The 12,545-nt window shown below is 33.7% G+C and overlaps 1 protein-coding gene across 1 annotated transcript; it reads right to left on the reverse strand.

The window, feature by feature from the left end:
- Positions 1-234: 234 nt before the first annotated feature.
- On the reverse strand, positions 235-806 carry LOC125847205 (SKP1-like protein 1B). Its single transcript, XM_049526874.1, has 3 exons — positions 708-806; positions 384-626; positions 235-285 (listed from the first exon to the last, which is right to left on the reverse strand). Exons 1-3 carry the CDS (start codon positions 804-806, stop codon positions 235-237), a joined length of 393 nt encoding a protein of 130 aa, XP_049382831.1.
- Between the last annotated feature and the right edge of the window lie 11,739 nt (positions 807-12,545).

Genomic DNA, 12,545 nt, shown 5'->3' on the forward strand with positions numbered 1-12,545 from the left:
AAAATGTTTCCCACCTCAAATTCATAATTTAATCTGTCGCAAATGTGAATTAGTCATTTCTAGTGAATATACAATATATTAAAAGAATTAAAATATCGAAAGTTGCTCAGATATATATATATCTAATTTAGGACTATTTAGAGGAAATTTGAGTGAATAATGTATCTAAAAGGATAATATTTTTTTCTCAATTAACATAACAAGCTTTAATTTCTTTCCAATATAATTTATAAATCATTCAAAACCGAGCACTATTTCTTCAAAAAGGAACAACAGAAGATAGAACTAACAGAAATAAAATAACAATAAAAATAGGATATAGCTAAGGAAATAAGGGAAATATTATAAAATCATTCAAAAGCCCAAGCATTCTCTCAACAGACCTCCTCCTCTTCCTCTGGAGTATAATCATTCACGATACCAAATACTTCACGTATTTCCTCTATTGGTTTCCCTTTGATCCTATCAGCAAATTCTTGGATTATTATCTCCTTCAACTGGTTATCATCAAAACAATTAGCAGCCAAGAGAACACCAACTAATTCTAATTGGCTCGTCTTCAAGAAATCCTGATCAAAACTCTTTAACTGATCTTCCGTAACACCTTCTTCTGAATATTTCTTCCACTATTGAACAACTTTGGTCATTGTTTTGCCATCAACATTAGACAAGGGGATGACATTAGAAGTACTATCCACATCTTATACCACGTTCTTGATGACTTCTGACCTCACAGCTACACGCTCATTGAGTTTGAATTCCTTACCATCGCTAGTCTTGAAAGTTATGAATTTTTCTGAAGACATGACAAAGAAAATAGAAAGAGCTATGAATGAATGATTTCAATACATGAGACTAGCTTGGTCTTTTATAGTGTATTAGGTTTTAATTACTTTCCAAAGTTGTGGTAGGAATATAGAAATCTAAATACTACACTGACCAAAATTTATTATTTTTCCTTTTTAGAAGTTTAATTAATTTGCTTTTTAAATCTACCTATTATGTCTTAAATTATTATGATAATGATATAATTTAAAGTAACAAGGAAAGCTCTAAACTCATTGTTTCTTTAATCATCTACTAGAAGACGAGTCATTTCTGATAGTTATTAAAATCGCTTTGTTTGACTACATTTCCGATAAAAGTAATCGGGAAACTAAAACAATAGAGTGACTATTTGATCATTTACTGATTATGTCTATGTCTACTCGGATCTTCTTCGGGCAATTGGGTAAGTTTAAATATATAAAATTCGACATCGTTGCAACTATACATTATTTTGAGTGAATAATATATCTAGAGAATAGAAATATTGATAGTAGCTAATAATATCTAAATTTTGGATTGTTTAGTGGAGACTTGAATCAGATGTCCATTGAAATCATTCAATAAAAGCTTTTGAATCTCAAAATTTAAAATTTGATCTACCGCAAATTTAAATTGATCATTTCTAGTGAAAATATAATATACTAAAACAATCGAAACATTGAGATTTTTTCATATATATAATTTAGGACTATTTAGAGGAGATTTAAGCTAGTCGGTATTGAAAAAAAATCAACCCGTGAGGAAGATGCGTTGTAATGTATAAATATTGTGTAACTGTGTTTGTGATTATTTGTACATATCTAATGTATAGCTATACATCATGCATATACAATCTTACTCTATTTATATAATATTGATACATTACATATACATTCAGCCATTTAATTAAATAAGAATTTGTCAATGATACATTTACTTGAGAAGCCGAAGTAAATATTGCCCTTTGGAATATTACTAGTATTTTTTTCATACAATTGTCACAATTAATTTGTTCTATTGTAAAATTAAAAGCTCATCCACTATCACCTTGCAAGATGCACTATATATTGTGCAAAATGAAAGATGATACATATATACGTTCCTCCAATTAATATTTTTTAGTTTCTTCACCCAGTGTTTAATATCCACATTAAAGTTTAATTAATTTGAATTCACGCCAAGTAGGATCTCACTCGGACTATAGCGCTTTTTCAATACATTCTTCCAATAATTTTTCTTTATATCAAGTCAATTGGATATGCTTTGAACGAAAATAACTCAAAATTATTTAAAAATTAAATATAGATATTTCTTTTTGATATATCAAATTCATCTTTTAACCATTTGTCAGTGTACCTAAGTCTGCATCAGTAAAAGATGCAACACATCCGGCGGAAGGAATGTAAGTACATACGAAATTGTACTGTATGTAAAATTGTGGAATGAAACGTAACATATATATCAAGATCAGTATAAATAGCTAGCATAATCATAATCGTGACATATGAAGGTTAAGAGATGAGGTCGTTTAGACTGCCTTTGGATACCTTTTTTTTAATCATATTTTAGTTTATTATGAGAGGTTAATAGTGTAACCGATATAAACCATCATGTGAGCGAATGAAGTTTGATCTCAACCCGATCAACTAAGACATCTCATACCTTACCGAGTATGAGACATACGCATACATATCATATTAATGCATAACTACTCCTTACCATGAGCATAAAAGGAGTCACATGAACCAGTGATATGATCCTTAACCTATGTCGGTAAACGTAGATTCAGAGTTCGTCATTTAGAATTATGCCTTTTCGATTGACTACTTAGCTCTCTTAAGCTCGTGTGATCATGGATTAGCCCGGAGACTTATATCCATAACATTTAAGAGCCATAGCTCATAAATTTCATTCATATCATCACATCATGAGGTTACAGTTCATGTATCATAATTTTGCATTCATGAGAGACATATTTCATATCATATCATAATGATAAAGTGGTATAGAGAATCATAAGATAGCATCATAACGTCTTAAATTTGGGGACTTTCATAACTCATAGTTCTAAGGTTCATAATATAAGAATTCCAAGAAAATATTAAGAAATTGCCAAAGAGTTATCAAGAAGTTATAAAGAAAATCATTAAAGTAGTTCTCAAGATAAGAATTTCTTCTTTTAGTAATCATTCAAAATTTCATGTAGAAAATCTTAGAAAACACATATTGTAAAAGAATTATCAAGAAATTAAAATACTTTGAGAAAAGACATAAAGTCACCACTGAAGTTGTCCCATATTTTCATAAAGACACCTTAACTTTGGAAGTGTCCTATTACCCCACAGAACTTTTTGATATCTTTGTAAATGGGTCATTTTGACTCATTCCCTCGTCTGGGTTGTCGCGCGTGATGCTCACTCTTTTCAACCCGTTCAGCCCGACCCGATTCTTTACTAATGTAGAAAAGTCTTTTTTTTTCTTTGTTATTTCTCAGCTTTCCAAATTCTTCACATTTTCTTGTCTCTCTATCAAGGAACTCGAGAACAAGAGGAAGGAGAGAGCGCAGGTAACATATGAGAGGAGAAAGCAGTTGGCAAAACTTAGAGTTAAGGCTGAGAAAGTTGCTGAGGAGAAGCTTGGACCTCCACTCGCCATTATTGCTCTAATCAAGAATTGAATTGGGACATAGTTATTTCGAAGTACAATTTTGTTGAAGATCGATAACTCGTCTTATAATTATCTTTCTCTTTTTGTTTCTCTTTCTTGGTATTGTAATTGGGTTTTGCTTTGATTTTTGCCTTTCTCTGTTTTTGGGTTGAATTTGTTTTAGTATTTTCTCACTTGGGTGTGAACAATTTTTGTTGGGTTTGAGTTTTTCAGTCAAATTAGGATTTCAAAATAGAGGGAATTTGAGAATTGATTGCTCAATTGAGACTTTAAGGAAGTTGTTAATGGAGATGATTATAAAGAAGAGCTTTAAAATGGTAATGTTGAGTTTGAAACGTAATGTTTTGGGGAAGAAGATGATTTAAATCACTTAAATAATTAATAAAGAAAACCAGTGAAATGTGGCACTTTTTAATTGGGTTTTATCAGAAAAAATAAACATTCACGCGCGTATTGTGCATGTTCACAAACAAGTTGAGAAAATGGGTCAAAATGACCCTTTTACAACGATATTCAATACTTTTGTGGGGTAATAGGACACCCGTATAGTTAAAGTGTCTTTTTGAAAATTCGAGACAACTTTAGGTGTCACTTTATGTCTTTACTCAAATACTTTCTTAGAGGAAATCTTGTAAAAATTCATGGGTAATTAAAGAATTATGAAGAAATTGAAATACTTTCATGGAGAGTTCTTGGAAGTTCACGAGGAATCAAGAGCAATTCAAGAATATGGAGTTTCGTTCTAACCCTAATTCATTCACGAAGGATTCTTTGGAATCATGAAAACGTAGTTTGTAGGGAAGAACAAGGTGGAGATAGTCTTACATACTTTAATGATGAAACTTGATGAAGAACTTTGGAAGATGAACTCTGGCCTTGAAGTTTTTTGAACTTCTTGAGCATAGGAATATAAGAGTGAATGAGAGGATGTAATTATGAATAATTGAATTTTTACACATTTAAAGTCATTTAGATAACTCCCTCCAAAAAGTTTCAGTACAAAAATACCCTCAAAAAAATAAAAACCGGAGTTGGAAGATGAAATTTCATTTAAATAGGCAGTGAAGTTTGCTTCCTCTCTGTCACGGACTGGGTCGCAGACTTCCACCAGGTTGGAGCATCTCTGATAAATAAGTCATAATGTCTTAGTAACTCTGACTCTCATTGACAAACGATTGATGGAGTTAGAAACAAGACTTTGTTGGGTTTAGCAAGGTGTGAATGGGAAATAAGAAGAGAATATGGAAAAGTGGGGGAATCAATTTTGGAGGGAAAATGAAAAGTCATTGCAAAGTGCAAATGAAAAGTCATTTTTCCCATATTGGTAGAAGAAAGGAAATTGTTGTCCTTATATTAGGAAACACTTCCTTCAGTTCTTAAAGGGTTTAGAAGAAGGTGCCCCCTCGCGCCATCGTCATCGCTCTCTCAGCCTCGGCCTCGGCTTTGGCTTCGGCTTTGGATTTGGATTTGGATTTGAATTTGGATTTGGCAAATTATGTGATTGAACTGGGTCGCGGACTTCCACCAGGTTGGAGCATCTCTGATAAATAAGTCATAATGTCTTAGTACTTCGGACTCTCATTGACAAACGATCGATGGAGTTGGAAACAAGACTTTGTTGGGTTTAGCAAGGTGTGAATGGGAAATAAGATGAGAAAATGGAAAAGTGGGGGAACCAATTTTGGAGGGAAAATGAAAAGTCATTGCAAAGTGAAAATGAAAAGTCATTTTTCCCATATTGGTAGAAGAAAGGAAATTGTTGTCCTTATATTTAGTAAACAATTTCTTTAGTTCTTGAAGGGTTAAGAAGAAGGTGCCCCCTCGCGCCGTAGTCATCGCTCGGCCTCTGCCTCGGCTTTGGATTTGGATTTAACATTTTTGGATAAAATTTATTTAATCAATCTTGTTAATTCATTTCCTTTCTCTTATAAATTAACTCAAAATGTTAGTTAAATAACATAATTAATTTGGCGCAACGGAATATATTTGAAATTCATGTGTAACGGTAAAAACGTTATGAAAGGACATGTTCCTTTCAAAAAGTCGTTACTTTTCCCAAAAGACACAACGTTTTGGAAAAAATGGGTCTGAATAGATTTCTCTGAACAGACGCGTTCCTTGCTGTAAATGGCTATAAATAAGAGGTCTTTTTCCATTTTTAAAACACTAAAAAAATTTCCTCTCTACATGCATTTTCTAACATAAACAAAATTGTCGATCGACTGAGTCTGTGTGTTCTCTTGTTGTTGTTCTTGCGTTCGCTGAAGTTATTGAAGTTTGAGGTACCGCTACTTCTCTAACAGGTTAATCCGTTTTATCCTGGGAGGAATTAATCTGCAACCTTGGGTATAGTGAGGGGATTAAATTTTTAAGGAAACACAATGGTTTCTATGGACTTGGATTAAAAGCATTCTGTCTATTTCATCTTCTTTTTTTCTGTTTCTGTAATTTTGACTAACCTAAATGCAGGAGATAACAATCTTAAGAAATTTCATAGTTTCTGTATTTGACGTTTCTGGAGATTAAAACCTTTATGGTTTTCTACTCTTTTTGAATTTTTAAAATTCATTCGATTAACGATTAAAAAACATAAAAATTTTATCGTCAAATCAGAAATAGTCTGTGTAAGGATTTATTCTTTACTATGAGTATTTCACATACTAAAATTGTCTGTCATTTGTGACAGAAAAATGACTAATTCATGTCAAGTAAATGATGGAACAATAAGTGCTGCAACAACATCGGTTGCACACAATCGTTCAACTGCTGCCCTAGCACCGGCTGAGAAACCTGCAAGGTTTTCTGGAGTCGACTTCAACAGATGGCAGCAGAAGATGTTCTTCTATCTGACTACGTTGAGTCTTCAGAGGTTCATTAATGAGAACGTTCCTGTTATGTCATATAAAACTCCGCCTGAAGAACGATTCTTGGTAACAGAAGCATGGACACATTCAGATATTTTGTGTAAAATTTATATTTTGAGTGGCTTACAAGATGATTTGTACAATGTGTACAGTAATGTCAAAACCTTAAAAGAACTCTGGGATGCTTTAGAAAAAAAGTACAAAATAGAGGATTTTGAAATGAAGAAGTTCATTGTGGCAAAGTTTCTAGACTACAATATGATAGACAGTAAGACCGTCGTCACCCAAGTTCAAGAATTACATGTCATAATCCATGATCTCATTGCTGAAGGTATAAATTTAGTTAACGCCTATGTTGGAAATATTAAGTCTATTCTCAATACTCACATAATCTTTAATGCAGGATTGGTCGTGAATGATGTTTTTCAAGTGGCTGCCATTATTGAGAAGTTACCTCCATTGTGGAAGGACTTCATAAACTACTTGAAACATAAACGCAAGGAGCTGACTGTTGAAGATCTCATGGTAAGGCTGAGAATCGAAGAGGATAACAAAGCCGCAGAAAAGAGGTCACGTGGTAATTCAGTAATATCTGGAGTAAATATTGTTGAAGAAGATCCCACAAAATCAAAAAAAAAAAAAGCATCTGGTCCAAAAAGTAATCCTCCTAATAAGAAATTCAATGAAAGTTGTTTCAATTGTGGCAAACGTGGTCATAGGGCTACTGAATGTCGAGGTCCCAAGAAGGACAAGAAGAAGAATCAAGAAAAATTTGGCTAAATCCAAAGGAGAGATGGACGATCTTTGTGCAATGCTTTCAGAATGCAACTTAGTTGGAAATCCAAGAGAGGGTGGATAGATTCTGGTGCCTCGTGCCATGTTTGTGCCAAAAAAGAATTATTTTCATCATATACTTCAGCACCTACAGAAAAGAAGTCATTTATGGAAAACTCTGTTGTTGCAAAGGTAGAAGGAACTGGCAAAGTCCTCTTAAAGATGACATTGGGCAAGGTGGTGACTTTGATAAGGGTCTCGTATGTTCCGGAATTGCAAAAGAACTTAGTTTTTATACCAGTTCTGACTAAGAACGGATTCAAATGTGTATTTGTTTATGATAAAGTTGTAGAGGGTAAGAATGAAATGTATGTAGGAAAAGGTTACCTCACTGAGGGCCTCTTTAAACTCAATGTAATTGCAATTAATATGAATAAAGATTCTGCTTCTTCTTACTTGCTTGAGTCTAAATGTTTGTGGAACGAACGTTTGGGACACATTAATAACAAAACCTTGCGAAAACTGATTAACTTAAATGTTTTGCCTAAATTTGAGTGCAATAAATCAAAATGTCAAGTTTGCGTTGAATCTAAGTATACTAAGCATCCTTATAAGTCTGTTGAAAGGAATTCATATCCCTTAGAACTTATTCACACGGACATTTGTGACATGAAGTCAACACCAACACGTGGTGGGAAAAAGTATTTCATAACTTTTATTGATGATTGCACTAGATATTGTTATGTATATTTGCTAAATCGTAAGGATGAAGCAATAGATGCATTTAGGCAATATAAAACTGAAGTTGAAAATCAGTTGGATCGAAAGATCAAAATGATCAGAAGTGACAGTGGTGGAGAATATGAATCTCCATTTGCAGAAATATGTTTGGAAAATGGAATCATCCATCAAACTATTGCACCTTACTCTCCTCAATCTAATGGAAGTGCGGAAAGGAAAAACCAAACTTTAAGAGAAATGATGAATGCCTTACTTATAAGTTCAGATTTACCACAAAACTTGTGGGGGGAGCTATCCTTACAGCAAATCGAATACTCAATAGAGTGGCTCACACGAAGACACATGTTATTCCATATGAGAAATGGAAAAGTAGAAAACCCAACTTGAAATATTTCAATGTGTGGGGGTGTCTAGCCAAAGTCCAGGTTCCTATACCTAAAAGGGTGAAAACATGGCCTAAGATTGTAGATTGTGTATTCATTGGATATTCCACAAATAGTAAGGCATGTTGATTTTTGGTTCATAAGTTCGAACATCCGGATATTCATGATAATACGGCAATGGAATCAGATAATGCTGAATTTTTTGAACATATCTATCGTATAAAACTAGATTTGAGTCAACTAGTGGAGGGTCTAAACAACCTCGAGAAGAACCAAAAGAGAATGAAACCAATGAAGATAGTCCAAGGCGCAGTAAATGTCAAAGGACAGCTACTTCATTTGGATCTGATTTTGTAACATTCCTTCTTGAAAGTGAGCCTCAAACATTCAAGGAAGCGATGTTGTCTAGCGACTCAACCTCTTAAAAGGAGGTTGTGAATAGTAAGATTGAGTCAATCTTAAGCAATCATACTTGGGAGTTGGTTGATCTTCCTCCAAGGAACAAACCCTTGGGTTCAAAATGGATCTTCAAAATGAAGATGAAAGATGATGGAACTATTGACAAATATAAAGCAAGACTTGTTGTCAAAGGCTTTAGACAAAAAGAAGATATTGATTATTTTGACATATACTCGCCATTGACTGGGATTACATCAATTTGGATGTTAATTGCCCTAGTTGTAGTATACAGTCTTGAAATCCATCAAATGAATGTGAAAACCGCCTTTTTAAATGGAGAGATGGAGGAAGAGATTTACATGGAACAGCCTGAGGGCTTCGTAGTTCCCGGTAAAGAAAAAAAAGTATGCAAACTTGTTAAGTCACTTTATGGACTAAAACAAGCACCGAAACAATGGCATGCAAAGTTTGATCAAACCATGTTGTCAAATGGATTCAAGATCAATGAGTGTGATAAATGTGTTTACATTAAAGACACTCCGAATCAGAAAGTCGTAGTATTCCTACATGTGGATGACATGCTGATAATGAGAAAGGACATTGTCAATGTAAAAGCTACTAAGTATATGCTCACTAGTAAGTTTGATATGAAAGATGTAGGAGTAGCCGATTTGATATTGAGAATTAAGATTCATAAAACTCCTAATGGTCTAGCATTGTCTCAATCTCATTATATTCAAAATGTACTTGAAAAGTTCAAGTATTTGAATTTCAAAAAGGCAAAGACCTATACATGACCAGACATAGCCTGCGCTATAAGTAAACTGAGTGAATACACAAGTAATCCCAATCAAAATCATGGTTGAGAGTTTTGGGGTACTTAGAAGACACTCAAAACTATGCTTTGCATTACAACAAATATCCAGCAGTTCTTGAAGGATATAGTGATGCAAATTGGATTACTAGGTCAATTGAAACGAAATCCACGAGTGGATATGTTTTAACTATTGGTGAAGGAGCAATATCTTGGAAATNAGCAGTTCTTGAAGGATATAGTGATGCAAATTGGATTACTGGGTCAATTGAAACTAAATCCACGAGTGGATATGTTTTAACTATTGGTGAAGGAGCAATATCTTGGAAATCATCCAAACAAACATGTATAGCTCGCTCTACAATGGAGTCTGAATTCATCGCCTTAGACAAGGCAGGTGAAGAAGTTGAATGGCTCCAAAATTTCTTAGAATATATTTCATTTTGGCCCAAACCAATTGCCCCTATATGCATACACTGCGATAGTTAAGCTGCAATAGGAAGGGCTGGAAGCATTATGTATAACGGGAAGTCTCTCACATAAGACGAAGACATAACTCTGTTAGACAACTACTCTCTAGTGGAATTATCACAATTGACTATGTAAAGTCAAAGGATAATATGTCGGATCCACTTACAAAAGGCCTAACTAGAGAGGGAGTTGAGAGATCATCGACGGGATTGGGACTATGGCCGAGAATAAGTCATCGTGGCGATAACTCTACCTAGAAGACTGGAGATCCCAAGATCTAGGTTCAAGGAGATAAAACAAAGTCATAGATGACGGTTCAACATTGTCAAAAATTATTTTATGTCCATTCTCATGATGAGACAATGTTCAGTAACCAAGATAAAGGCATAAGGACTTTTTAATGGTTTCTAAGTTTGATACAGGGTATATCAAATAGTGTATCTACGGGATAACACATTTCGAAACCACCTATGTAAGTGTGAAGTGTAAGCCGCTTCAAGGAGAATTTGGTAAGGCCGGTTCTCTAAGCACTTATTAATCGAGATGTGTTCATGGCTGAAATGAACAAAACAATGAGAACCAAACATAATTCAAAGGTTGATGGTCTAGGTATACACCAAAGCTCGACGGTTCAAAGATATCAAATCTACCATTGACCAAGTATATTCGATATATGTTCACTACGGAAAGTTTAAAGGGAAACCTACTTATCCAGATGCGATTAACCCTTACTTACGAAACACACAAGTTTTTCATGCATATGTTTTAACTATAGCATTCCCCATTCATGTGGGAGATTGTTGGGTTTAGCAAGGTGTGAATAGGAAATAAGAAGAGAAAATGGAAAAGTAGGGGAACCAATTTTGGAGGGAAAATGAAAAGTCATTGCAAATAGCAAATGAAAAGTCATTTTTTCCATATTGGTAAAAGAAAGGAAATTGTTGTCCTTATATTAGGAAACACTTTATTTAGTTCTTAAAGGGTTAAGAAGAAGGTGCCTCCTCGCATCGTCATCGTCGCTAGCTCGGCTTCGGCTTCGGCTTCGGATTCATCTTCGGATTCAGCTTTAGATTTGGATTTGGCAAATGATGTGATTGATTGATAATATTTTTGGACAAAATTTATTTAATCAATCTTGTTAATTCATTTCCTTTCTGTTATAAATTAATTCAGAATGTTAGTTAAATAACAAAATTAATTTGGCGCAATGAAATTTATTTGAAATTGACATGTAACGGTAAAAATGTTCTGAAGGGACCTGTTCCTTCCAAAAAGTCATTACTTTTCCCAAAAGACACAATGTTCTGAAAAAAATGGGTCTGAATAGATTTCTCTGAACAGACACGTTCATTGCTATAAAAGGCTATAAATAAGAGGTCTTTTTCTGTTTTTAAAACACTGAAATTTTTTCCTCTCTACGTACATTTTCTTACATAAACAAAATTGTCGATCGACTAAGTCTGGGTGTGTTCTTGTTGTTGTTTTTGCGTTCGCTAAAGTTATTGAAGTTTGAGGTACCGCTACTTCTCTAATAGGTTAATCTGTTTTATCTTGGGTGGAATTAATCTTCTCGGGTACATTGAGGGGATTAAATTTCTTAAGGAAGCACAGTAGTTTCTGTGGACTCGGATTAATAGCATTCTGTCTATTTCATCTTTTTCTATTTATGTATTTTTGACTAATCTGAATACAGGAGATAACAGACCTATCGGCCTTTAATTTGATAGGTTATGAATCATCTAACTCTTCATATTATAAAAGATATGGTCAGTTAAAGTTGATCCTTATATGAACTCATGCGAAAACCTAGTCAATAGGAAAGGTTTCAACTTGACTTTGTGATAGAGATCCCTTATGACTCTAAACCACGTTTGATACACTTCTCACACATAGGGATGAACCTTAACACATGTATAAGCAGGATATAACCCGACTCAAGTTAATAAACTCATGACGAATGATTCAGATCTTTAGCATAGAATTTGCAAGGTGTTACAACTACACTAGTGCTGACAATTTTAGTCCATACATGTAAAATCAATCCAATTTATTCACATTTTGATGAGTTGGATCACTTGTATTTCGGTTGGATATGTATGGATTTCAAATCTGTTGTTAACCTATAAGAGTATCGACACATATGGGTAAATACAAGTATCCATATTTGACCATGGTAAGCCAATTCAAACTTGATATATTTCTATAAGAAGGAACCAAAAATACATATTTCAATTAACTGAAGGTTAAATATATTGAGTCATTTTCTAGAAATTTGTATTATCATATCCGTTCCTAATAAAATCATGTTTGTCTCTTCTTATGCTTTCAGATTAGTTTTATTTACTGTTTTTTGGCCTTTATTTTCTTTTTCTTTTTCCATTATTTTTCTTCCAATTTCTTAATGCGAAAATAAAGAAATATAAATCAATCGGAAGAAGCCATTTTTTTAAAAAAAATGCAACGAGGTTTATTGTACACCGCCTTATCCTGCAAATTTTTAATTATTTTTTTGTAAAATCGGAATACAAGAATCTATTGTATGCTACCTTACCCTGCATTTCTACAAGAAACTAGTTTCTTAGCTCGAACTTATAATCCCCTAGACAAGCTAATTCTGAAATTGAA

This window comes from Solanum stenotomum, chromosome 12 (genome assembly GCF_019186545.1).
Source record: "Solanum stenotomum isolate F172 chromosome 12, ASM1918654v1, whole genome shotgun sequence".
NCBI classification, from domain to species: domain Eukaryota; kingdom Viridiplantae; phylum Streptophyta; class Magnoliopsida; order Solanales; family Solanaceae; genus Solanum; species Solanum stenotomum.

Excerpts from the sequence above, each read along its gene's own strand:
- LOC125847205 (XM_049526874.1), bottom strand. The coding sequence starts at position 806 with ATGTCTTCAGAAAAATTCATAACTTTCAAGACTAGCGATGGTAAGGAA. Across the intron at positions 627-707 it reads CAGAAGTCATCAAGAACGTG|TGGAAGAAATATTCAGAAGA; the intron begins GTATAAGATGTG and ends GTTGTTCAATAG. Across the intron at positions 286-383 it reads CTCCAGAGGAAGAGGAGGAG|TTCTATCTTCTGTTGTTCCT; the intron begins GTCTGTTGAGAG and ends TATTTCTGTTAG.